This window comes from Paramisgurnus dabryanus, chromosome 18, assembly GCF_030506205.2.
Source record: "Paramisgurnus dabryanus chromosome 18, PD_genome_1.1, whole genome shotgun sequence".
NCBI lineage: Eukaryota > Metazoa > Chordata > Actinopteri > Cypriniformes > Cobitidae > Paramisgurnus > Paramisgurnus dabryanus.
In genome coordinates, this window is record NC_133354.1 from 7708901 (window position 1) to 7733313 (window position 24413).

At 40.7% G+C, this 24413-nt stretch overlaps 3 protein-coding genes across 4 annotated transcripts in view; 1 reads left to right on the forward strand and 2 right to left on the reverse strand.

Moving 5' to 3' along the window:
* Positions 1 to 2610, reverse strand: part of homer1b (homer scaffold protein 1b) — a 12342-nt gene extending 9732 nt beyond the window's left edge. The window contains exon 1 of the mRNA XM_065243578.2: positions 2094 to 2610. Within this exon, the coding sequence (XP_065099650.1) occupies positions 2094 to 2098 (5 nt within the window). The 5' untranslated portion in view covers positions 2099 to 2610. The remainder of the gene's footprint in view (positions 1 to 2093) is intronic.
* Positions 2611 to 4794: 2184 nt separating this feature from the next.
* On the forward strand, positions 4795 to 9207 carry LOC135721383 (uncharacterized). Its single transcript, XM_065243575.1, has 2 exons — positions 4795 to 5204; positions 5406 to 9207. The coding sequence occupies exons 1-2, from the start codon at positions 5095 to 5097 to the stop codon at positions 7444 to 7446; spliced, it is 2151 nt and encodes a 716-aa protein (XP_065099647.1). The 5' UTR covers positions 4795 to 5094; the 3' UTR covers positions 7447 to 9207.
* Positions 9208 to 9961: 754 nt separating this feature from the next.
* On the reverse strand, positions 9962 to 24268 carry zer1 (zyg-11 related, cell cycle regulator). 2 transcript variants are annotated; one of them, XM_065243573.1, is made up of 16 exons: positions 24114 to 24268; positions 23292 to 23567; positions 22784 to 22964; positions 20787 to 21223; positions 20216 to 20389; positions 20008 to 20122; positions 19618 to 19764; positions 18833 to 19006; positions 18348 to 18563; positions 17406 to 17447; positions 17179 to 17298; positions 16640 to 16755; positions 16371 to 16559; positions 12018 to 12115; positions 11536 to 11638; positions 9962 to 11444 (listed from the first exon to the last, which is right to left on the reverse strand). In XM_065243573.1, the coding sequence occupies exons 2-16, from the start codon at positions 23450 to 23452 to the stop codon at positions 11387 to 11389; spliced, it is 2331 nt and encodes a 776-aa protein (XP_065099645.1). In that variant the 5' UTR covers positions 23453 to 23567; positions 24114 to 24268; the 3' UTR covers positions 9962 to 11386. The 2 variants fall into 2 exon arrangements, with proteins under 2 accessions (XP_065099645.1, XP_065099646.1); XM_065243574.1 differs by having other exon boundaries at positions 23292 to 23564; positions 24114 to 24261.
* Between the last annotated feature and the right edge of the window lie 145 nt (positions 24269 to 24413).

A 24413-nucleotide genomic window follows, 5' to 3' on the forward strand; every position in this document is an offset into this window, starting at 1 on the left:
CTTCAATTATATATCAATATATAAGAAAGAAAATGCATATAAGGCATACAATAATATATTGTGCATCAATATATGCACACGCGTGCAGTCAGAGGTAATATCTGTGTTATATGACACTCACACACATACTTGTGTTTTATGAAAGATAGTGTCACTTAAAAACTCAATGCTTTTCTAAATGCAAATAGTTTATACCATTCAGCCATAAGAAGTATCTAAGTACCTAACCCTAACAGTATCACAGGAGTGATGTGCTGCTGGAGGAACACTTTTATATGTTTATGACTCCTAATAGTTCAATATGATGAAGATTGCTCTGTAGTGTGTAGGTGAAGAAAGATGAAATCAGCTCTTATCATCAGACTACATTTGACTACAACACAAAGACACATTGTTCACACACACAAACACAAAGGATGAAACTGTCCATCTGGTCACAGTTCAGTCACCATCCATCCAATCTCATGCCTGTAACACAACTAATCAGCACACACACTTATGTGCTACACAATACCAGCTGCTGTATTCCCCTTCATTACTCTTTCATATTTAATGTACTCAAAAACAACATTGTGGGTTATTTTTAGTTTCATGTGCATCTGTGACATGCGCTTCATTAACAATAATAATCATAATAGGCCATATAGATCTGCCAAAAATAAACAGTAATGTCATTAATATCGTCATTTATATTTTTTAATATAAATGTTATTTTATTTTCATTTTTTATCAACACAAATACATGAAGACATGAATTAATCAAATGTACAGGCCCTGAATTTATTGCGAGTCAGTTTGGATAAAAGCATCTTCTTCTAAATGTGCATTTAAATGTCAATTTGCTTATCAGAGAGAGAGAGAGAGAGAGAGAGAGAGAGAGAGAGAGAGAGAGAGAGAGAGAGAGAGAGAGAGAGAGAGAAAGAGGGTGGATGGATGGGTGGGTGGATGACCTCTTATATCTTCAGTTCTGCACAACTACATGTGAAGCTTCAGCAGAGAATGAAATCAAACCTGCTGGTTATATAACAGCTAACAGAAACACTCTTCACCTCTGACTGTTCTTTATCTCTCTCTTAACTAACTCACTCTGGTATTTTCCTTTACATCAAAAACTATGACATCATGACATCATGTCAGACTGAGCCAATCACTTAGCTTCGCTCAATAACTCCAGCAGCACATCAGTTTGACAGCTGGTTTGCATGCATTCGTTAGGTCCAGCTCAGCTGTTTTAGAGGATCAGTGCCTCTTCTTTTGGAACCTTAAAGAAATTTAGTTTGCTTTGATCAGCCTGCATTTAATAGATCAACCCATCAATGTAAAAATGAAATAACCATAGACGGACTCGCTCAAGACACCAAACCAGGCCAAGGAACCATTAAATAACGGGAGCACACACACACACACACACACACACACACACACACACACACACACACACACACACAGCTGTGATGTCACAGCCGCCCCAGCCTGATGACATCACAGCCCACTGACGACAACATTCCTATAAAAACTCAACTGTTTAAAATATGCCAATTAATCCACGCATGCGACATTTGGTCTGTAATCCATCAAATGATTCCTACAAAATGCAAGCGCTTAGATTGAATCCCACAGATGAGTATTTGCTGTATGGGGGTTTATGAGATGCTCTATAACTGGATTTTATTTCATGTAATATTCAGATCATCACAGCAGCACTACAAATAGCACAACACTGTTTTTAGACACGGTCCAGTCTAACTGTCATCATTTTAATAATCGAAATACCGCCGCGTACAATCGGTAATCACTCGGTACGGTGATGCTTAAATAAAACGGTACAGTGGTCTTTATTTTGATGAATGGTATTTTAAAGAATACCATTGTACGTGGAAAAAACCCATACAACAGTGGCACCGTGCACAACTCACCAATGGCAGATTCTCAGAATAGGATGCAAATAGCATGTTATATAAATATCAGAATCGTTCAGATGATGGTATATATTAAATCTATCCGAAATATACTCGATAAAGGCCATTATACACGAGAGTCTCGTGTGTTTATAATGACACATCCATCAGCTGCAGTAAATCATGGTAACATACCCCATTTTGCTGGCGCGTGCTCTTCTCTTCTGTTAATATGTCCGTGTTAATTCGTCGCTGTTTTCTCGAGTGTCTTTCAGTCCGACATGATGTGGGTATGTGTGGGATTCTGACAGATTCCTGCACAAAACACAAGAAAAATCCTCAAATCTCCAACCTTCAAATAGATCCACAGTTAAAAATCACATCCACCCGTCCGTGCTGTGGAAAAACATCATATCCGCCTCCATCAGCTCACAGGTCCGATGATGATCTCAGTCTGATCATTGATCAATCAGTAAATCCACGGATCAATCAAATGTCCGCTGTCATCTGTCCCTCTCTCCTTCTGCCTGTCATCTCATTCATTATCTCTGCCTCACAGCGCGACGTCATCACGCTCTCACGTCACTCCCCATCGCTCCGCACTCTGACGTCACGGACAGTACGTTGCGCTGTGTGTTCACTTCCGGCGGCAGAATATGGATGAGTGTACAGAACGTTATACAAGATACACGTACACATATAATAGTGCATGGGCCGCGCTCTAATTATAGATCTATCACGTGACATGAACACTGTAAAAGATGTTAACTGGTTAGGTTTTATATAATTGCTGATAGTAAATGTTTTGTGCAAAGAAATGGCTGATCAGATTCTAATACATCCAAGATCTTTATGACTGTCATTCAGTTGAAACAATGAAAGATTTTTTTCACATCAAATGTCTTTTATGGTTTAATCACTCAGACTTAATCACATATACACTGTGCCTTGCAAAAGTATTCAAACCCCTGGCTGATTCATATTCAGCATAGACAAACAGAAGTTTTCAGTGTGGTCATAAAACACTTCACTTAATTTATAAATGATAGACTGAGTCGGAGCCGATGGTGTAATGAGCAGCGCTCCGACATGTGGTGCTTTTGCACATTGGGTTACCAGATTTCGATTCCTGGCTCGTGCTCATTTGCCGGTCCCATACTCCTCTCTCATCCCTGTAATTTCCTGTCAAAGATGGCCAAAATAAAGAAGTTAAAAATAATTTCATTCTGATTGTAATTCCTACAGTTAAGTGTGGTGGTGGCACCATTATTCTGTGTGGATGCTTCTCATCAGTAAATACCGGGCATCTTGTTAGAATTGAAGGATAAATGGATGGATGGAGCAAAATATGGAAACACTAAAAGAGAAATTGCTCCAGTCTGCTAAAAAACAAAGCTTGGAAGGAAATGTATCTTTCAGCAGGACAATGATCCAGAGCACAAGTCCAAAGCATCAAGTCCTGATCTATTAAGAATCTTTGGCACCATTTTAAAATTGAAGTCCACAGGCATCACCCAACCAACCTGGAGAAAATCTGCCAAGAAGAATGGGCCAAAATCACTGCGTCACTGTGTGCAAAACCTATGTACCCCAAAAGACTCAAAGCAGTTAATGCACGAATATGTGACCTGACTAAATATTAATGTGATAATTCAAGTCATTCAGTTGTCTATTTATGCCCAACAAAAATTTATTGATTTTGAGCTTCAGTGTTTTGAAACAAAATATTTTGTCTATGAATGCTCACATATTCTACTTAGATTTGTCATTTTTAATAAAGAAATTTTGACCTATTATCAGCATTCATTACTCTTTCTGTGGTCAGATGTATCTACATTATTTGTTTTTAATGTCATTAAATATTATTTAACTTGTTTACAGCTTAGATTTTTTTCTAATCTACAAACATAGGCATATTATTTAGACTGGTCCATTCATCGTATCGTCTTTATTATCAGCTCATTCAAATACAAATACATTGTTGGTTTATGGGTGACACCTCTTAGTGTTTATGAGAGTACAATAAGCCCCTTAGTTTATTAATGAATCAAATCATTCAGAATTTAAACACCTTAAAATATGTAGCTGCCATTCAGAGCAACACACACACACACACACACACACAGATTTTTCAGTCTGTCTTGTGTTACAAACACACAAACACATGACTAGAGTGACAGACATCAGCAGGTGACTGTGTGTTAATGTGAGATCAGACACCTGATCATTCAGTTGCACACTGTATCAGACATTTAAAAGAAGACTTGAGTTATAAAATCTCTCTTAAAATTTTATGTCAGTCAAACACTTTTAAGGAACAGGAATGAGCAGGAGTTTTTCAGACATTCATCATTTCTGGATCAGGTCAATTTTAAAACAAAAAAATATTTGGCTGATGAAACATTTCAGAGCACTTTAAGACCATCAGTTATTTTCAGAGTAAAACATCTCTTGTTTTATATGTGTTTCAATTATTTTTTGAGGGCTGGAAATCATTTTAAAAATCTTTCTCCCAGATGTATTTTTCATGTTTGAGAAACACAGTTCAAGAGGTTGGTTGGCATTTGAGCAGATGGGTCATAAAATGTTACGCTGATTTATTGCTGCAAAACAAGAAACAAGACCTCAAAGTTCTTCTGTTTTTACTTTTACACTGAGATTTTTTATTCCAGTTCAGCTCTGAATGTTTGACTTCTGTATTTCTGACTCATTCATTCAGCGGACCGATAAACAACTTCATAAAGAGGCAAATAAGTTTCTGCTGTTTTATCGGTTGTAACTCAGTGTGACCTGAAGCGCTTCGAGATCTCAGAGAAAGTTCGCGTGTCTGTGAAGTATTTTTAGTTTTGGCAAGGAGAAGCAGAAAGTCAATCCCCTGGTCTTTATGCTGCTCTACCAGCATTGACACGTTAAAGGTACATAACCACCGATAGTCTTGCTGTTGCCAGGAGGAGGTTTTAGATCCAAAATCACAATTGCAAATTTCCCCTTTTGCAGATGACCGACCCTTACGAGGAGATGTTTTGTGTTTACTGTGCTTTGCACCAGTGGTAGCGAGCGCAGGCAAAATATGCGACGCCTGTCAGGCTATTTACAGAAAATGCTGAGCAAGAGAAAGTTCCCCGGACTGCAATGACACGAAGAGAGCGACCCGTACGCCCACACAGCACCTCGGATTAATGCAATCTGCACAGAAATGGAAACAATGGAAATAATGGACTCGGAGAGCCAGATGATGGTACTGCGGGACACGCTGGTGGAGGGACGAGAGGAGCCGTACGATGAGGTGGAAGATCTGAGCAACAGGTCAGAGCAACTGTAAACCAGATAGATCAAAGCTTTCACAAATCTTTTTATTAGTTCATCTGTAACAATCTTTAAAATGATTTATAAATACAATGTTTGCTTAAACATGAATTTTACTGCCCTAAAGATTTTAGAGGTCTCAAATTGTTTCTCATAGACAGTAACAGGGTATAAAACACTTCTTCTTCTTCGCATTCACAGTCTAAGAGATGCGCTTCAGGACGAAGCTGTAAAGCCAAAACTCCACTGCCTGATGATGGACCCAGCCTTCTCAATGGTGACGGTTCAGAACGAGGACAGTGCTATAGTTTGGGAAACAGCCTCCAGTCGCTGCTCAACACCCTGGGCTTCAGAGATGAACGCCACTGCTCCAGATCCCAGCTGCGCTCTCACCAGTCCTGGCACAGCTGGCAATATTGTTGTTGTTATGGATGAAGAACTAATGACCAGAAGGGAGAAAAGGAAACCAAGACCAGTGAAAACCAAGGCTCTTCCTTACACAGGTGGTGATGATGATGATGAGATCATGAGACCAGCCATGGTGGAGGTGTCCCTCCCTAATGTCCCACAAGCTGAAGCCGAAATGGCAAACGCCAAAGAAGAAAAACATCAGCGTTTGTTCAGTCTGCTCTCTGAAGGATCTGAAATTCTGAACATCATTGCTCCGCCTAAAGTGTCTACGGTTGACGAGGAGGCGAGTAAACGTCTGGAAGACTGTTTGTTTTACCTCGAGGAGACACCTGCTGTTAAGTCCACACAGATGTTCCCAGATGAACCTGAAGACGTTACTGCCGAGGCTGAGACTGGAGAGCCGAACGTAGTGACATCGATAATATCAGAGCCCTATGTCCCGGTCACACCCTTCGTGGGATCCAAAAGAGGCGCCACGGCGGATGACTACTTTGAGAAGTTTACTCTACTGGATAACCAAGGGCCATCAGGAGAGGCACAAACAGCTCACCAGAAGACAGAGGGCTCCACAGAAGACATACAGGATAAAGACGAGGCGCCGCCTGCACCGAGTCCTGGACTCTCATGCGTCTCCTCGGCCGTAAGTATGTTAGATATTTCTGGTGAACACCTGGACGATGTTTTTTACGGCTGCAGCATCAGGAGTGAGCCGCACTCTCCAGATGACATCGCATGTGCCCGACAAGAGACGAGAGATCTTTCAAAATCATCACTGAAGAAAAGCGGCTCCGCCTTGTTCGAAAGCGAGGAGTCTGTGCTCACCCCGATATACCTTCCCGAAGGACCTCCGAAAATCATCGACCTCAACCTGCTTGAAGAGCCCAAAGCCATGGCTTTTCTGTACTCAGACCTGTATGCAGACGCCGTGGGGAGCAGAAAGAAGCAGGACGATGATGCTGAGAGTGTGACCTCTGAAAAATCTTTCAACAGACAAGAGTCAGACTCTGAGGACCAAGGGTATCTGGAGAAGTTTGTGCTGAAGATGGAGACTCCCAAGTGCGATCTGGAACCTGACTTATGTTGCAAAGAAAGCCAGGACTCGTTCAGACTTGCAGGATACATGGAGGAACCTAAAACCCAAGTGGAGATGAAGCCAGAGGAGATGGAGGAGATCACAGATTTCTTTAGAAACAGCGCATCTTCATCACCGTGTGAACCTGTTGATTTATATCAACCTGAGCCAGAGGAAGAACCCAAAGTTGCGAGGACTACACGCGTTTCATTCAAAGATGAAGTGGCGAAGAATGAAAGGGGGGGGAGTAATTCTCCTCCGTTCATGGACGATATAGACTTTGAGGAAGCGTTTTTACCTGTTGAAATAAGTGAGGATTGCCCAGCATGGGAAGAAAACTTGCAAACATTTTCCACAAAAAAATCAACCTCGACCAGGACAGATAAACCAAAGTCTACAAGGAAAACCCTTCAAGAACCTCCCAAATCTACTCATATTATCAACACGGTCAAACCCAAAGTTCCATGCTACAAACCCTTCCTTGATCTGAGCCCGCTGCTGCCGGCTGAGTCCGAGGATGAGGAACAACAGGCAGATGAAGAAAAGAAGCAAGAGGACAAAAGTATTAATGGCTCAGAAGAGACGAGAACATCTGAGGCTAAAGTGGAAGAAGAGACGAGTGAAACTCCTCATGATGTCACACAACACGGATGTGATGATGTCACAGCAGCAGATGTGCAGGATCATCTGTTTGAGAACAATGCTGAAGATCATAATGAGACTGTAGATGCCCCGGCTGCTTTGAACAAATCCAAGTAACTCTGGCTTGATTCTTAATTTGCAATGCTAGCAGCAGAGGTCAGTAATGCTAAACAAGATGAACTGAACACAATGTGTATCTCAGTAGAGACAGACACACCACACGGGCGGATATTAACACATTTATGTACAGTACAACAGGTTGAGTGTTAGTGAGTGAAAAAAGGTAGGAAATGAGAAAAATGTGTAAGTGAGGGTGTGCGTGGCTGTTTATAGGCTTAAACTCACTGTAGACTGAGACATCTAGAACAGTGGTTCTCAAACTGGGGGGCTGTGAGATGATGACAGGGAGCCCAAATTTATGTCATTTAATAAAACACATTAATTTATAATAAATACTTCCTAATTAAACTTCAGAAAAATAAGGCTGCTAACCAACAGCACTACATTGTATAATTTAATATGTTTTGTTTTTTCTCAAATATTAAGTTTAAAGAAACATTTCACTTTCTTAATAAAAAATTCCAAAAATTTACTCATCCCAATATCATCAAAGATGTTTGTGTCTTTGTTCAATTGAGAAGAAATTAAATTTGTTTGAGGAAAACATTCCAGGATTTTTCTCCATATAGTGGACCTCAACAGTAAACAGTTTCAATACAGCTTCAAAGCACTCTAAACGATCCCAACGTCTTGGTAAGGGTCTTATTAAGCAAAACAATCGTCATTTTTGTCGAGAAAAAACTATGTACTTTTAAACCACAACTTCTCATCTTGCACTATTCGAGTGACATGTCAGCGCGACTTTACGTAATGCAAAAGCATGTCGAAAGATCAACTATGACGTCCAGTGTTTACAAGTATGGAGAAAGAGAAGCGTCAGACGTTGTTGTATGTATAATGATATTAATGAATGTCTTTGTGTCAGTCTATTGTTTAAAATTATCCGCAGGTGTTAGTTTCACAGAAGTAATGAGTAATATGTAAGGTCACGCTGGCTCATCACACGGCTAGTGTAAGATGAGAAGTTGTGTTTTAAAAGTGCATATTTTTCTTGCTGCAAATGACAATCGTTAAACTGAGAAAAACCCTGAAACGTTTCCTCGAAAAACTAATTTTTTTCTCATTTGAACAAAGAAAGACATAAAAATCTTGAATGACATGGGGTGAGGAAATTATCTGGATTTTTTTAAGTAAGTGGAATATCCCTTTAAGAACGCACGCCGAAAAAGTTTGAGAACCACTGATCACAACAAATAAATCAAGAAATATAGACGGGTTGCACGGCGACGTCACTAACTGGTTGCGCGCGCAACCGAGGGGCAGAAAGAAGAGAAGTGCATTGTGTTGTATGCTCGTAGCGGTGTCTGTAAGTCAAAATGCCAAGGAATTGTTGCGTGGAAAATAGTACCAACAGAGTCAGTGCTGGGTGCCTGATGTTAACATACCAGTAGATGCGACTATTACGTTACTAGCATTATAATTATAAAATTATAATTTATACATGTATCACAGTAAAACTGCAAAAATAAAGACAGAAAAACAGATCCAACTATAATCAAGTCTTATTTATATACAAACAATAAAGAACGCTTCAATAATTAAGGTTGTTGCAGTAGCAGATCAGCTCACCAATCGGGCTTTCTGCCCCCTGGATGCGCGCGCACCCTGCAATGTTTGTAAACTTGCAACCCCTCTATAAGTAACTAAATGTTGCAGTAAAGTTAATTCTGATGAATCTGCTCAGTCAATAGAATAAATAATATACATCAAATAGTTACATCAGTTTTTTTAGATTTGAAATAAACATCATTCCAATAACTCAGTCTGAAAACGCTCATTTATGTTCTTCTGGTTTGTGTGCATTTACTTTAAAAGTCATTTAAGTAATTTGTCGTTAAACGCCGTATCTTACCTCAAAATCTCGCGCCCTTTCCACGTTCCGCGTTCGTGCCCGAGCTGCTGGATTAAAGCGCGCACACCCTGAGATGAACGAACACACTGAATGATAAACTTTTAAGAGTTGGTTTACCGGAGAGGGTTTAAATCTAGTCCCAGACTAAAATTAATGTTTGAGCGGACTTGATTTAAAAACATGATCGTCCCTTACATATATCAGTGCCACTGATTTCTGGATACACACCAGAATAGGTTTTTTTGTAAGGTTTGTAAAAACGACTTAAATGTCCTAATATAACTAAGGCCTAGTCCTGGATTAATCTAAACCTTGTCCGGGAAACCACCCCTACAAGTTCAAAAGTGTAAAAAAATAAAGGTATGTAAACCTCTTTAAAACTGCGTGTGTTGACAAATAAATAAATAGTAATGAATAAACAACCTGAAAACTTAACACTGCTAGCTCCACGAAGTGAAGGCTTGTGATTGGCTGATCTTTCTCCATGATGTCATTAAAGACCTAGATACAGCATGCTTTTAAATCTTAAAAAAAACTTACTGTGCAATTGTCAAATACAGCATCTTTCACTGAACGTGTAGACAAAGTAAAATATGAATTTATTAAGATCAAATGAATGACTGGAGTAAGAACTGATCGATTCACAATGTCTTGAAAACATTTTTCCCAAACATGTCTTTATTTATTTACTTTTACCAAATAATGAAAAGAGTCTACAACACTCCCATTAATTCAGCCATAAATAAAGAAAGGATTTCTTCAGAACTGTTCAGAGTCACCTGAAGAGTTACTTTTTCAAACTTTGTCAATGTTGATTTTGTTGATCTGTATAGAATTAACATTTCTACAAAAAAGAAAGAATAAAATCACCATGAGTCCAGAATCATATGAATAATATGACTGACAGGTGCAATCCCTTTAATCTGAAAAATCTGTGTAATATTATGCGTTTCATAATTCTTGCACAAGCGTCTGAATAGAAGGATTATTTTACAGAAACAATATTTGCTCTCCTAACACAAAAGCACAGATGTAATAAATCTAACATAAAGAACCTGCGCTTGTCCTCAGAATTTGAAGATACACCGAATCTAAAAACAGATACTTCAGGAGGTTTTTCTACCTGATATATTATTATTATTATCATACATCATTAAAGGAAATAAAGACAGCAGCCCAGAGCACAGAAACAGACTGAATGAATCAATGAGTGTTTGATAGCTAATTTTAGTCGTAATATTGTCTCTTTACACCCAGTGTTTAGTCAACATCTTGCCTCAGTACATCAGTTTTATTGCATTTTCAGATTTGTGTAGATTAGAAAAACATCATCAGGTACTGCATTTCAAAGCTTCAACCTGCAGGTTACACACTATTGTCCTTGAAGATTAACATCTGAATCCACCGTTTGTCTCATTACATATAAATCCTATTCTTATTGACATTGCAAATAAAAAGTGAATATGACTTAAAATACAAAAAGAAATAAAAGAAACACCCTAAATATATATATCGCTTTAATGAGAAAACTACGACTGAATTCCTCCTTGTGAATTCCTCAAGTCCATTGTGACTACGTGACTGACATTTTAAAGTCGATTTAAGTCATTTACAGGAGTGCTATCGGTGACCGTATGAAAACATCCATACAGAACAAAGCGAGAGAACCTTCTTCCCAACGTCTACGCATGAACCCACCGCTCCAGAATGACTCACGAGTCTTTTGTGACATCAGTACTTTCCAGCATACTGATAGGATCAACTGATCATGGGCATTGTGATGTCACAGAGGGCAGGAACTGTGAGAGGTTTCAATGCAGCTTATATTCAACAGACACACACACACACACACACTCATATATACACACACACACACACACACACACACACACACACACACACTTACTTACTTAAACACATAATCATACACACGTAAAATCAAAAAGAAAAACACACACACATGTGCGCTCGTGAGTTCACTGTAGTGTGATGTAACTGAAGTGTCATCATATCAGATCCTCCAGCACACAAACATCATCATCATCAGTAACAGTGAGAGAGATGAAGGTCCTGATCAGCTGTCCTTTACCTGCTGGTGTCCATCGGATCATCCTTATAGTTCTCACAGTGATCCATCACTTTACTGCACAAGAGAAACATTTATCAGCCTTGTAACATCATTCAGTCATGTCTGTGTGTGTGTGTGTGTGTGTGTGTGTGTGTGTGTGTGTTACCTCGCCATGTCTTTAGTCTCTTGGTGAGAAGACTCCAGCTCTACAACTTTCTGCAGCAAAGAGATTCCCCCCTCCTTTATCAACAGAGGGCAGTATTTACTCGCTACAGGATGAGAGAGAAAGATTTTATATATAAAAAAACACACCAATAAAGAAGTGAAAGTGTGAAAACTCATGAGATATAAACATATTTAACACAAAATCAAACAAATTAACTCTTCACTATAATGGTAAACATTAAGGTATGGATTCATTATGACTGTCATTCTTGTGTCCAGATGAGAGGATTGTAATATTGTGTAATACAGTAATGAAAACTGAGGAGAAAAGTTGGTCAACTGACATGAAAACAAAGCTCCACTGCACAATATCTTTACCATTATATGAACAGTACGTGTATAAACATTTTCTCTTTTTATTTTGAGGTGAAATCTGATTTCTTGTTGATGATGTGAGAAGATTATTTTTAATGATGGACTCACGGTAAACTGACACCAGGTTATAAAGCGCCCATGTGGCCCAGTGTTGACTGACCAGAGCTCCACTCTGAGGGAGGAGACGCAGGATGGGTTCAAATGATCTGAGAGACAGACAGACAGACAGACAGACAGACAGTCAGGATTCAAATGAACAATTATAGTTAGGAGACTAAATATATATAAACATATCAGATGTCAGACCATCTCTTAAAGTCATTTTAGAGAATTGTTACTACTAATAAAGCAAAGATCCGCACACCAAAGAGCTCCCAGTTTACATGATTTTATGTTGTATGTGTTTAATTGGGAGCTCTTCGGTGTGCGGATCTTTGCTTTATTATTTGTACTATGTAATCAACCCTGCATGTAATTTAATTTGGATATGCGTAAGGATTCCGTTTCTTTTATAAATATTAGAAATGTATAGGGGTGTCACGATTCTCCAAATCCTCGATTCGATTACATTTTCGATTCCAAGGTCACGGTTCGATCCGATTCTCGATTTTTACATATTTTTTTGAAGACAAAAATGATATGCCATTATTTATTATTATTATTATAGTTTAACATTAACATGCACATTGCACAACTCGCATGAGTTTGTGGGCTTCACTTAACGCGAGAGCTTGTAGAGAGAGGATTCCTTCTTGCACGCACATGGACTTAATGCACATGGACTTAATGCGCGTGTCTTGGACTCATAACATCTGAAATAAATCCAGCATCATAAGCAGCTGCGCTTTTCTCTGTCTCACGTGCACCTGCACGCACTCTCGCATCTGTCCGAAGTCTAAACATAAACTAAAGTAGTAATCCTTATGTATTTGTTCAGTTTTATGCGTTTCATGCGAGCTGAGGCAAACTATCCCTTTTGTTTAAAATATAATCCGCTGCATCTTTGTGCCTCTCTCACTCTCGCGCACGTGCAGAGAGCTGCGCTCTGTCCAAAGGCAGATCACTAGGTAGTAATCCTGTTTATTATATGCATTTCAAGGAGTTGTAGCATCCCTCGTGTTTAAAATATGATCGCGTTCCGCTGGACAGATGTTTTTAAAGGCATCTCTGAGAGTTTTTTTCCCTCTCTTGGCAAGCCGACCGAACGTGACATGGGGGCGTGGCAGCATCGACGATCCCATTTTTTAATTCGAAGTTCGAAGCTGTGACTTAATTTCGATCGATTTCGATTTAAAATCGAAATCGTGACACCCTTAGAAATGTATTGCTGAAACACATCGCAAAGACTGTGAACTATGTACTACTGAAACGGTGAGTTAAAGTCGGAATTAAAAGTCTCTATTACATATGTAACCCTCATTCCCTTAAGGAAGACGTCATGTCGATGACCAACGTATTGGGAACTCACTAAATATTCATTGGCTTTCTAAATACACTAAGCAGATTGGTCTCTCTAATGGTGCTTTCCATTGCATAGTACCCATGGTTTGGTTTAGGTTGGGTCAGCTCACCTCACTTTGGCTTGGTTAGCTTTTCCATTGAGTTTAGTAACAGTTTGCAGTGGGAGGGATTAAAGGCGTGTCATTATGTTTGCGCTGCCTGCTGCTGTATCATACAAGTGAGAGCGTTGTTGGAATGATAAACATCCCCATACATTCATTTATGTCTCAGTCCGCCCCAAAATCTAAATTGACCACCACAAATATGTTTGCACATCGTGTTTGTCACTACCTTTGTATCACATGACAGTTTCTGTACAAACACCGGTAGTGTCGTCAGTCGATACGCTCCACTGAACCTCATTTAAGTTGCATATACACATATAATGTGTGCACATGCGTTGCGAATGTGCCGCTGCTGGAAAAAAAACTGTTAGGGTGTTCGGGTTCTCAACCTGTGGAGGTTTTTCATCGCTAAAAGGGAGTGCTGACACGACCCACACTAAACCAAACCATGGGATGCTATGCAATGGAAAAACGCTTTAAGCGAGTTCCCAATATGCCGATCATCGACTTGACATCTCCAATCCCTTTTTTCAGGGAATGAGGCTTACATACATAACAGAGACGTTCCCTTTTGAATCGGTCACTTCAACGTCACATCAATGACCGATGTATGGGGAATGCTTCCAAAGCGCCACCAATGCTGCCCCTACTAGTGTCTACTTATGCAGAGGAGACCGGTTACGGCTAGTTCACGTATAAACCACATAGAGTGAGCTTATATAAGACTGAGAAACATACCCACTTCAGTGGTAACTGGGAATGCTGCGAAGCCACATCCTTTAGAGCAGTGGTTTTCAATCTTGTCCTAGGGGACCCACAGCTCTGCACATTTTGTATGTCTCCCTTAACTGACACACCCAGTTCTGTTCATGGATCTCTCCCTTAATGAGCTGATGATCTGAATCAGGTGTGTTAGATAAGGGAGACATGCAAAATGTGCAGGGCAGTGGGTCCCCTAGGACAAGATTGAAAACCACTGCTTTAGAGGTTTCATAGGTGGCGATTACAATATGGAATTACTGCAAAAGGGCTTTACTGCATATCGGGGTCTCTGGGGTGGCTTTCTAGTGAGACTACACTGGTACAGAGTAAACTTATGGGCTTAGTTTTTACTCCACGGACATTACACATATAGGATCCCCCTGTAGGGGTCACTCATATGGACGCCAGGCCTTAACCTATAGCTAATGAAAGGCTGGCACTGGACGCAGCACCACGTCTGGTTGCCAAGGGCATTAGAGGAAGTACCAAATTCTACAATGAAGGACTTTGGCACTAATGTAGCACCATAATAGTCCTATAGAATCTATTAAACATGTTCGGTGTCGCCCAGCCTGCAGCTCCTCAGTGAGGCACCAATGTCCAAGAGGACGCTAACCTTCTCATAAAACTGCGCCCTGAGCGGACATGGCACGCCTTGCTTCTGATAGGCTAGATTAATAGTGTCCACTATGCAGGGTGACATCGTCTGTTTGGAGACCGCTTTTTCCTTTCTGCTGTCGTCCCTAACAGACAAAAAGCTGGTCTGAAGTCCTGAAGCTTTGCGTTCGGTCCACGTACAGGTGCAGCGCGCGTTCGCGAAACAACAAAGCCAAAGCTGAGTCTTCCTCCTACGGGAGCAGCGCTTGCAGGCTCACCACATGACCCTTTAAGGGGGTGGTGGAAACCTTGGGCATGCAGCTGGGCAAGGATCTCAGTGTTACACTGAAGTCAGCAGACCTGAACTCTAGGCAAGAGTCGTCAACCGATAGTGTATGCAGGTCCCCTGGCTACTTTATCGAAGCCAATCAAACCAGGTGCATAGTTTTTTATGGATTAAAACTTAAGCTTGACTGACTGCAATGCCGAAAGGGGACTCCTAAAGTGGTCATGAACAAGTCCCAAGAGAGCATGGAGGGTGGGTAGAGGTGGATTAAAGCCCCTTGGCCCCCTAAGAAACCTGATGATCAGGTTGTGCTGACCAACTGACCTACCTTCTAAAGGGTCATGGTGAACGGAGATCGCAGTGAAAAAAATGTTAAATGGTGGAGGGGGACAGCCTCTGCTCCAACAGATGCTGCAAGATATAGCGTGCCACAGATCTGCCATTTCCGGGGATCCTCCCAGCAAGAACGACACCGCTTGACGAACAGGTTACACTTCAAGGCATGAGTTTGTCTCGTAGATGGTGCTCATGCCAAAGTGCACAACCTACTGGGGTAAGACACTTAGAACCTCTGCGTCCAATCCAAGGATCAACTGGAGTTTACGCGGGTGCCATATGGTGCCCCATCTGTGAGAAAAGTTTTTACCGCCCCTTATTCTAAACTGTCCAACCACGGCACTGCCATTTAGGGCAGAGATCATTTGCATTTTAAAGGACACACCTAAAACGGTAAAATTTTGCTCACACCTTCAAAGTGTCAATTTTAACATCTTATAATAAATTATCTGTGGGGTATTTTGAGCTAAAACTATACATATGTACTCTAAGGACACCAAAGATTTATTTGAAATCTTAAAAAAGTCTTGTGAAATGTCCCCTTTAAGTTCACTTGATTTAAAACTGTGGTGCTTAAATACATTAACACGCGCACAGCAACATGACATGGGTGCACAATCTTAGTAGAGATGATAGTCTAAAATCTTTACCAGTTGACAAATTTCTACCTGTTTATCTTACCTACCGGTTTATCGCCTATCCCTTATTTGAAAAGGACTTTAGCTTTGCCGAGAGTGGGCGTGGTTTGAGCACTGACAGTGGACACGCCCCCAGCGTTTCAGAGCAAGGAATGCTGCATGTTTAAGATTTAATAACGTGTATTTACTTTTTCATCATTCAAATTGGTCTTTCTGTGGTGTACAGTAACAAATGTCAGACTTTCATGTCATCTCTGTTAATGAAGGTGGTTTGTACCTGTAGTTGATGTTTCGCCGCGAGCTGACGTCCCAGCTCTGAATGGCCGCCCACATTTTGTCCATGACATGTTGCCTGCTGGGTTCCTCCATGGTCCAGACCTCCGGCCCGTCAAACATGATGTGCGACAGAACTCCACAGGCGTTATACGACACCTCGATGCCGTCTGCTTTACTGTCCAGCAGTTCACTGCGAGCACAAGATTCACGTTGGAGTCAGTAAAAAAAAAACCACAGGAGTAACGTGACGTGTGCTCAAGCGATTCACACCTGAAGACTGTGATGAACTGTTTGGTGAGGAGCTGCGGCCTTAGCGCTTTCACTTCAGCTACGTTACCCAGCAGACCCAGCATGTTACGATGAAGCTCCTGTTTATCAGGAAACTCCTGCAGAAATAAAACCCTTCAGATTTAAAATATCACTCAGTCAAACAATAAAAATCAGTGAGAAATGTGCTGCTTCACATGACCTTACTAGTTTTCAAAGCATTTTAATTCAGTATTGGAAGGTCAAGTTGAGTGCACACAATACTTTACTAGTAATAATTCATTACATTTTATATAGCGCTTTTCTCAGTACTCAAAGCGCTTTACATATGAACGAGGGAATCTCCTCAACCACCACCAATGTGCAGCATCCACCTGGATGATGCGACGGCAGCCATATTGCGCCAGAACGCCCACCAGACACAAGCTTGATGGGAGAAATGATCCTCTTTATGGAGACAGCATATAAACTAACCACAGCAGAAACAGAAGCATTGTGACAGACAGCACAACGCTGTGTACGGCTGTAAATGATGGACAAACCTTCAGACAATCCAGGAAGAGATTCATTCCATTTTTTTCCAGAAACATCTGACAGTTATCTGGTGTCTCATCCGTGATATTCCACAGAGCGCTCCAGGAAAACTCCATCACCTGATCACACTGTCACACACACACACACACACAGAGATCAATCCCCTCACATTACAGTCACATCACACAAACTATAATCAATAAACTATAATCAAACTTTTATGAATATCACTAACCATTCTGTTCTGAAGCCTCTTCTGGATCAGACTTAACATCGTCTGTCACACACACACAAACAAACACACAAATCAAAACATTATACATAAACAATAAATAGGGGAGAGCGGGGCACAACCTAACACTGGGATGGATTTGGATTTGTCTCTATCATTTAAAAAGATTTAAGTTAGATAAATCATTTTGTACCCAATCAACACACACATCTCTGCTACAAATGAACACTTAAAGTTTGTTTGTGTGATCTACCGTTATCATACAATTACACCGAAAGTGACAGGAGTGCAAACGTTACTCCATAGGTGGGGTTCATTGTAACAGAGGGTTTGTTGTTACACCTGATAGAAAATTTAGTTAAAACACAAATAATTCAATCAAATTCTGTCTATAAACTAAAGGTGGATATTGTTTCTATATCTGCCTATAATAGATAGATATCCACACATTCATCCATCCATCATCCTTCATCTAAACATCCGTCTATTATGCAGCAATGCATAGAAATTAAGACAAAAAAAATTGTAATTGTGAGTAATTTCCCCTGATATTGTACTAACAGTTATCATTTTGATGAATAGTATTTACATTGTTTTTATTTTATTATCATTATATACCTGAGACTGTGTGACAACTAACCCCACTGTGTAAAAAGTTTTCAATCCCAGCTATCAGTTACTAGGAGTTGCTGGCATGTTTTTAAAATGGTGTTATGTTTTAGTGATTAAAATAATATAAGGTTGGATTTTGTGACCTACACACCCAACTCAAAAATAAAACAACATAAGATGAAGAAATTTACAAAAGACCAAAAGCACAGACGGCCTTGTAGAAATATGTAAAGTAGCCGTGTTACAGCAGGGTTAGTTTGCTCCCCGCTCACCCCTACAATCTGTCCTGGTTATTTCACATGATATACCAATAAATGGGACTATCAGAATCACCTTAACAAATCCCATCTTGCCGACTTCTTCTTTGTGGTCATTGTCTACCTGACAGACCAGTGCGTTACACAAATGTACGGCAATGCGCTGAATGGATTCGTCCTGATCTGCAGGATCCAGAATCTTCAACAGCAGCTCATTAACCCTTTTATACTGAAACTCCAGTTCTTCTGGAATACTGAAGTTACACAGCGTCAGACAACAGTTCCTCTGAACCTGCACACAAAAACAAAATACTTCAATACTTCCACAGGACTCAACCAAACACATCTGTCATGTAAACACCAACAACAAAAATATTTTTATGGAGCTTGCTGCAATGCATTCTGGGATTAACATATCCATCAAGAATATAAATAAAACTGTCTGCATCTCTTCACACACCTTATAGCAGATCACTACACGTGTGTGTGTGTGTGTGTGTGTGTGTGTGTGTGTGTGTGTGTGTGTGTGTGTGTGTGTGTGTGTGTGTGCGTTAGACTCACCGTAACCTCCTGATACTTTTCCATACCATTGAGCACCACCTGTATGACCTCTCTGCGCAGACGGACGCTCTGTTCACTGCGATAATCAGTGTTGGTGAGGTAAAAGAGCGCAGCGCTGCCTGTCACCTGAATGCTCTTGTCATTTTTATGAGTCTTCAGGGCTGTAATGACCAGCTGCACAAACACATGAACCAGTGTAAAACAGTGTCTCCTTCACTAACTGTACATTTCTATCAAACTAAAAATCTCTGTGTGAACTAGTCTCTGGTCACATGACTTCATATCAACTTCTTTACTAGGGGTGCACTGATAAATGCCGATATACACTAATGATACCTGGCTGATAACTTTTCTGAATCACACAACTGATATTATTCACAGCTATTTCATGTACTACGGTTATTAATCAGTAGGAAGTCCTTATTGATCTGAAGTCACTGTTAGTTTGACTGGTTTATAACATGCATTTGAAAAAGCAACATTCATCAAACATAATCATTATACATCTTTATTATCATGACAATATCTGAAAAGGTTTGAAGAACAGCAATATAAATAATCCTTAAACCATTTCCTAGAGCTGCGCGTCATAGCTGCGTGTGTATGGTTCTTCATCTGCAGCACATATTGAGTTTCTGCACAAGAGCGCCCATTGGCTTTAGGATGTAGCAGCATTTCACCCTAATTTATTAAGAAGCATTGCAAGCATTATCGGCCGATATATCGGTGCACCCCTATTCTATACCACACAATAAAAATGAAGAAAGACATAAAGAACAGAAAACCTTCAGTGCTCGGAGCAGCTGACTGCAGTGCTGGATTCTGGCGATGTCAAACAGCTGATTGATGGCTCGATGGGCGAGTTCTGGTCTCTGTTCTGTGTAAACCTCAATAGCATTCAAAATCTGATCCTCATTCTTAGAGCCGGTGACCTGCTCACACACACACACAAAATAAACGCCAGCATGTGTGTGTCACTAACAGGTTTGTCAAGTGTGTGTTGAATGTAAACATGTGTAGGTTGTGAGTTAGATGTGCATCAGGTGTGCATGTATCCAGCATGCATTGTGTCAGCTGTGTGTGTCTGTGATGTCAGAGTGTGTGTATGTGTTTCAGGTGTAAGCATGTGTCGTGTGTCAGTGTGTGTCAGAGTGTGCACATGTGTTGTGTAGAACCTTGTAAGCAGGTATATGTGTGACATTGCAGAGTGTGGTGTTGTACAGTCCCAGAAACTGTAGCGGTCTCTTCAGGTCCTGAAGCGGGTAGATGCTGCTCTTGCACGGCTCAATGCTGCAACACACAAGCAGACAAGCAGATAAACACACACAAAACACACACAGTGACAAGTGCATGGCGCGGTTGTCTGGGCATGTTTGTCTTTACCTCGGACGGCCCATCGCATCCTCAAGCTGAGGCACTGTGCAGTTGTCCAACATGATGTGACCAGAGATGTCCAGCGACACCAGATTGACTAAATTCTGCACAAAACTGCTCAAGATCTTCCCCGTCATCTTAAACTTTGATGATCTCTGGTTCTCTCGGGAAATATCCAGGTGTCTGCAGACAGAAATCAACAAAACAGTTCAAAACAGAAACTTCTGGAGGTCATCGGTTCTTCAACAGACTCAAGACAGGTCTAAGATTGTCATGCATAAATGTCTTTAATATATCATACAGTGAGTGCATTTTTATATGATTCTGTGAATTACACAGAACAAAACAAGATCTCAAATCACTGAATGAGCTTTAATTTAAAGATCTACTGTACATTATTAAAGCAGTGATATCTCATTTACTTTCCTGATAAATATTCTGCTCATGTTGGTGGTACGATGGTTTTCTCAGTTATAATCTGATTACATGCAAGACTATTCCTGAGCGCACTCTTAAGCTGTGTACATTTGAGCCCAGATCTTTCAGGAACAGTAAGATGGAGACGTCGTGACAATCTCACCTTAGCATGCTTAACTGGATCAGCGTGTGGATCAGTTCCTCGCTCAGGTCCACGTTATACAGCACCAGAGACGTCAGACGCTCCTTCCACTGCGTGAGGAACGCCGGCCGAGGCAGACGGACACCCGAAAGGTCCAGAGAGGTGAGCGCCGGCAGCGGCCTTAGCAGCGTCTCCACATCCACCTCGGCAGACAGACCGGCCAAATTCAGCAGCCTCAGACGGTTGAAGCCCTGAAAGCTAAAGTCTGAGTCCACCGTGTGTCGTTCCTCTGCATTTTCCTCCTCCGGGTATGCCAGCGGAGCTCCACCCTTCCTGAAGAAGATGTTGGAGCAACCGAACAGATTGAGGGACACCAGCGAGTGCCTGAAACTTTGAAGGGTTCTCAGACTACGTGCCGTCAGCCAGTGGCAGTAGGTCAGATGAAGCTCCATCAAATCCTACGACGACAGCAGTGAAAATATATTAACATCAGCCTGAAGATATTAACATGACATCAGTAACCATCTCTCAAAGAAGCTTCAGGACTTTAATTAAACTCCATAAAGATCGTTGTCTCTATATTATCTACAACCGGTGCACAATCTTAAACCTGTGAGGAGCAAAGCTTCTGTTATTCTCAGCAGGACTGACTCGTTTTGAGCACAAGATGTGTCTGAAACACATGTTATATACAACTGAAATAAGCAGAGATTCATAGATATATCGGCCTTTATACCACGATGCTTTATTCTGATTGGCTGAGAAATGTTTCACAGGTATGCATTATTTTTCTATAAACGCACACCTGACCTGTCAGATGTCTTAAAATAATCACCAGAGTAATGTCTGTGGTAACCGTGGTATAAGAAGATTAATTGACCTCAGTCCTGTGAATTATTTGAAAATAATGCACATCCAAATTGGTATTGCGGCACGATGTGAAGTTACACTGCGGGTAGGGCTGTGCAAAAAAAAAATAAAAAAAATGCCTGTGATTATCGTGCGTGTTTCATCAGTAAAGCCGGTTCGGAGATTAGTAGTTAATCGCCATCACCTGCTTTCAGACGGAGCGTCATTTACTACACAGAGCCGTAGTTCACCAAGAAGCTAGGCAAAATCGCATAGATTATCAAAGTTTTTGCCTTGCTTCTCTGTATAGTAAATGTTGCTCCATCTGAAAGCAGGTGATTGCGATTTACTACTATTTAAGAAACCGGCTTTACTGATGAAACAAGCACAAGAATCGTAGGTGATTTTTTGCAAAGCCATAACTGCGGGTGTGCAATATTTTTGAATAATTCAACGGCCTGTTATCAATTCTTCCTTTCATAATTGATATCGGCAGACAAAAAGCATTTCCCCCACTTTTGGACTTAAAAACATCCAATAATCAGGGCAGGTTATTTAGAACTCAAACTGTTTGATTATTTTGAATTGGGTCACAATAAAAAAACATAATTTCAGTTTGTGCACTCTGCACTTCTGTAATTTCATAACATAATCATTTGAAACATAGAGTAAAAAGCAATACTATCCGTATCAGAAATTCAGGTGTGCATACCTAGACATACGCATAAGTGAAGACCTAAAGTTTATACAGTGTTTTCAGGTTACAGCAAAATGTCTATTGTGTGAATATAAAGATATACAGACAGCAGGTCTGGACTTCAATGTGAAAGCAAACAGAATTCTGCTCTGGCCCTTTACTGAAGGTCTTTGTTCGACTGAAGACGTCTGAGCTTGAACTCAAGTCTTACAGGTTCATTTTTAACCCTTCACAGACAAACTTCTTCTATTGCTGGTTTGCAGTTGTTGCAAATTTGTTTCTAACGATGTTCATTGACTACTACTTACTGTAAAGAATAAAAACTATTTGTCCTGATTGCTCTGTATGCAGTCAGTATGCAGAAAGCGAAACCACGTCTTTACCCGAGCGTAACCGAATGCAGTTAAACCTGTTTAATGACTAAACGTTTGAGGAACGATTGACAGGCAGAGTTAAATCTGGTGATTCTCACCTGTTTACCGATGGCTTCAAGGTCTCTGTCCTGTACTAGCTTGGTTTCAAGTTCTCTGTGCCCAACAAACTCTTCTCTGAGCTGGAGTCGGGTGAGTCTGGTGCTGCGCGGGTCACTGAAGAGCTGGAAGAAGCCGTCCTGCTCCTCATAATCACTGTCTGTCTGGAGCAGATCCATGTACCTGTTCATCCAAAACATCACATCACACCAGGCAAAATGGGTCATTTGAACAGACAAACTGAGTTAGTACAACACAACCCTACTGAAAAATCCCGCATAATCTGGTGGCTGATTTAAGCTGGTCCTCCAAGCCTGTCAAACTGGTGGGTCAGCTGGTCTTCCAACCAAAGTCCAGCTGACCATCTTTAAAAGTGATCAAAACACAGCTAGACCAGCTTGCTACACCAGCTAATACCAAGCTGGGAGACCAGTTCAACAGCTTATCCTGGTTTTTTTTAGTACTAGGGAGTTTAACAAGTGATTCTGACTCTATTCTCTCTGTACGTACATCTTCACCAGTTTATCACAGATCTCGCTGGGCAGAAACACATCAGGACGCAGGTATAGCCGGTCTCCCATATAACACATGGTTCTCTCCAGGTTCTTCAGACAGAAGATGGTACACAGAGACATCAGGCTTTCCGGGTCGTCTCCTACTTTAGTCGCCATGATGGCGTGCGTCCCTGTCAGACTTAGGATTGATCAATGGGACGTCAGAGTTGAAGGCAAGCTGTCTGATTTCAGGAGACAGACATTGAGAGACTAAGAAAATCTCCTGCACCTGCTGAACAACAACAACAACAAACAGCTTAATTCATGAAAAAAAGACCCAGGGAGCATTAAACACATCACAGCACTCACGATCAGCCTGCTAAGATCACATCAATCATCGCTTCTCATGTTTGAATAAATAGCAGATTTGATCATCAGATCTTCACTTCAGTGATCTTTTATCCTGGCTATAATATCTGTCTTGTCTGATTGTGTGAGCAGTTCTGGGATCGGTTTCATTTAGATACGAACTGCAGCAGATCAATAGTTGCTCTCGTCATCATACGTCACTGTTTATAACTACTCTCCTTATGATCACATAAATATTCGTAAACTGTTCATATTATTTAAGTTTAATCATAAGGCATGTTTTAATATTTTCTTCTTGATAACAATCATAGGTGCGTTTTTAAGATTCTGTTGTGTTTTATGATGGTGTAGATGTTTATGTGCAATGATAGCTGGCTAATCGTTAGCGTGCTGTACAATCACAAAGTTTAATGGCATTAAACATTATTATTGATTGACAGCGGCATCAAAGCGCGTCTCTGTCTCTCACCTGACGCCCCGCGTAACCCAATGACGCCCGCACACCGACTGACGCTCCGTTTGAATCACAAGAAGCGCAGAAATATTAACATGATCTGTTGATGATCGCCGCTGTGTGATGTCAACAAAACCAGTGCCACATCCGGGTCACTGAGTACACGTCATGGGCACTTCCGGTTTGAATAAATAATGATTCCAAAGAAAATTGCATCATAGATAGCCACGTTCTTCTTGTTATTCGTCTTGTTTGTTGTCTTTATTTAAATATAAAAAGGTATACTTCTTTTTCATGCCATTCATCCAATCTCCC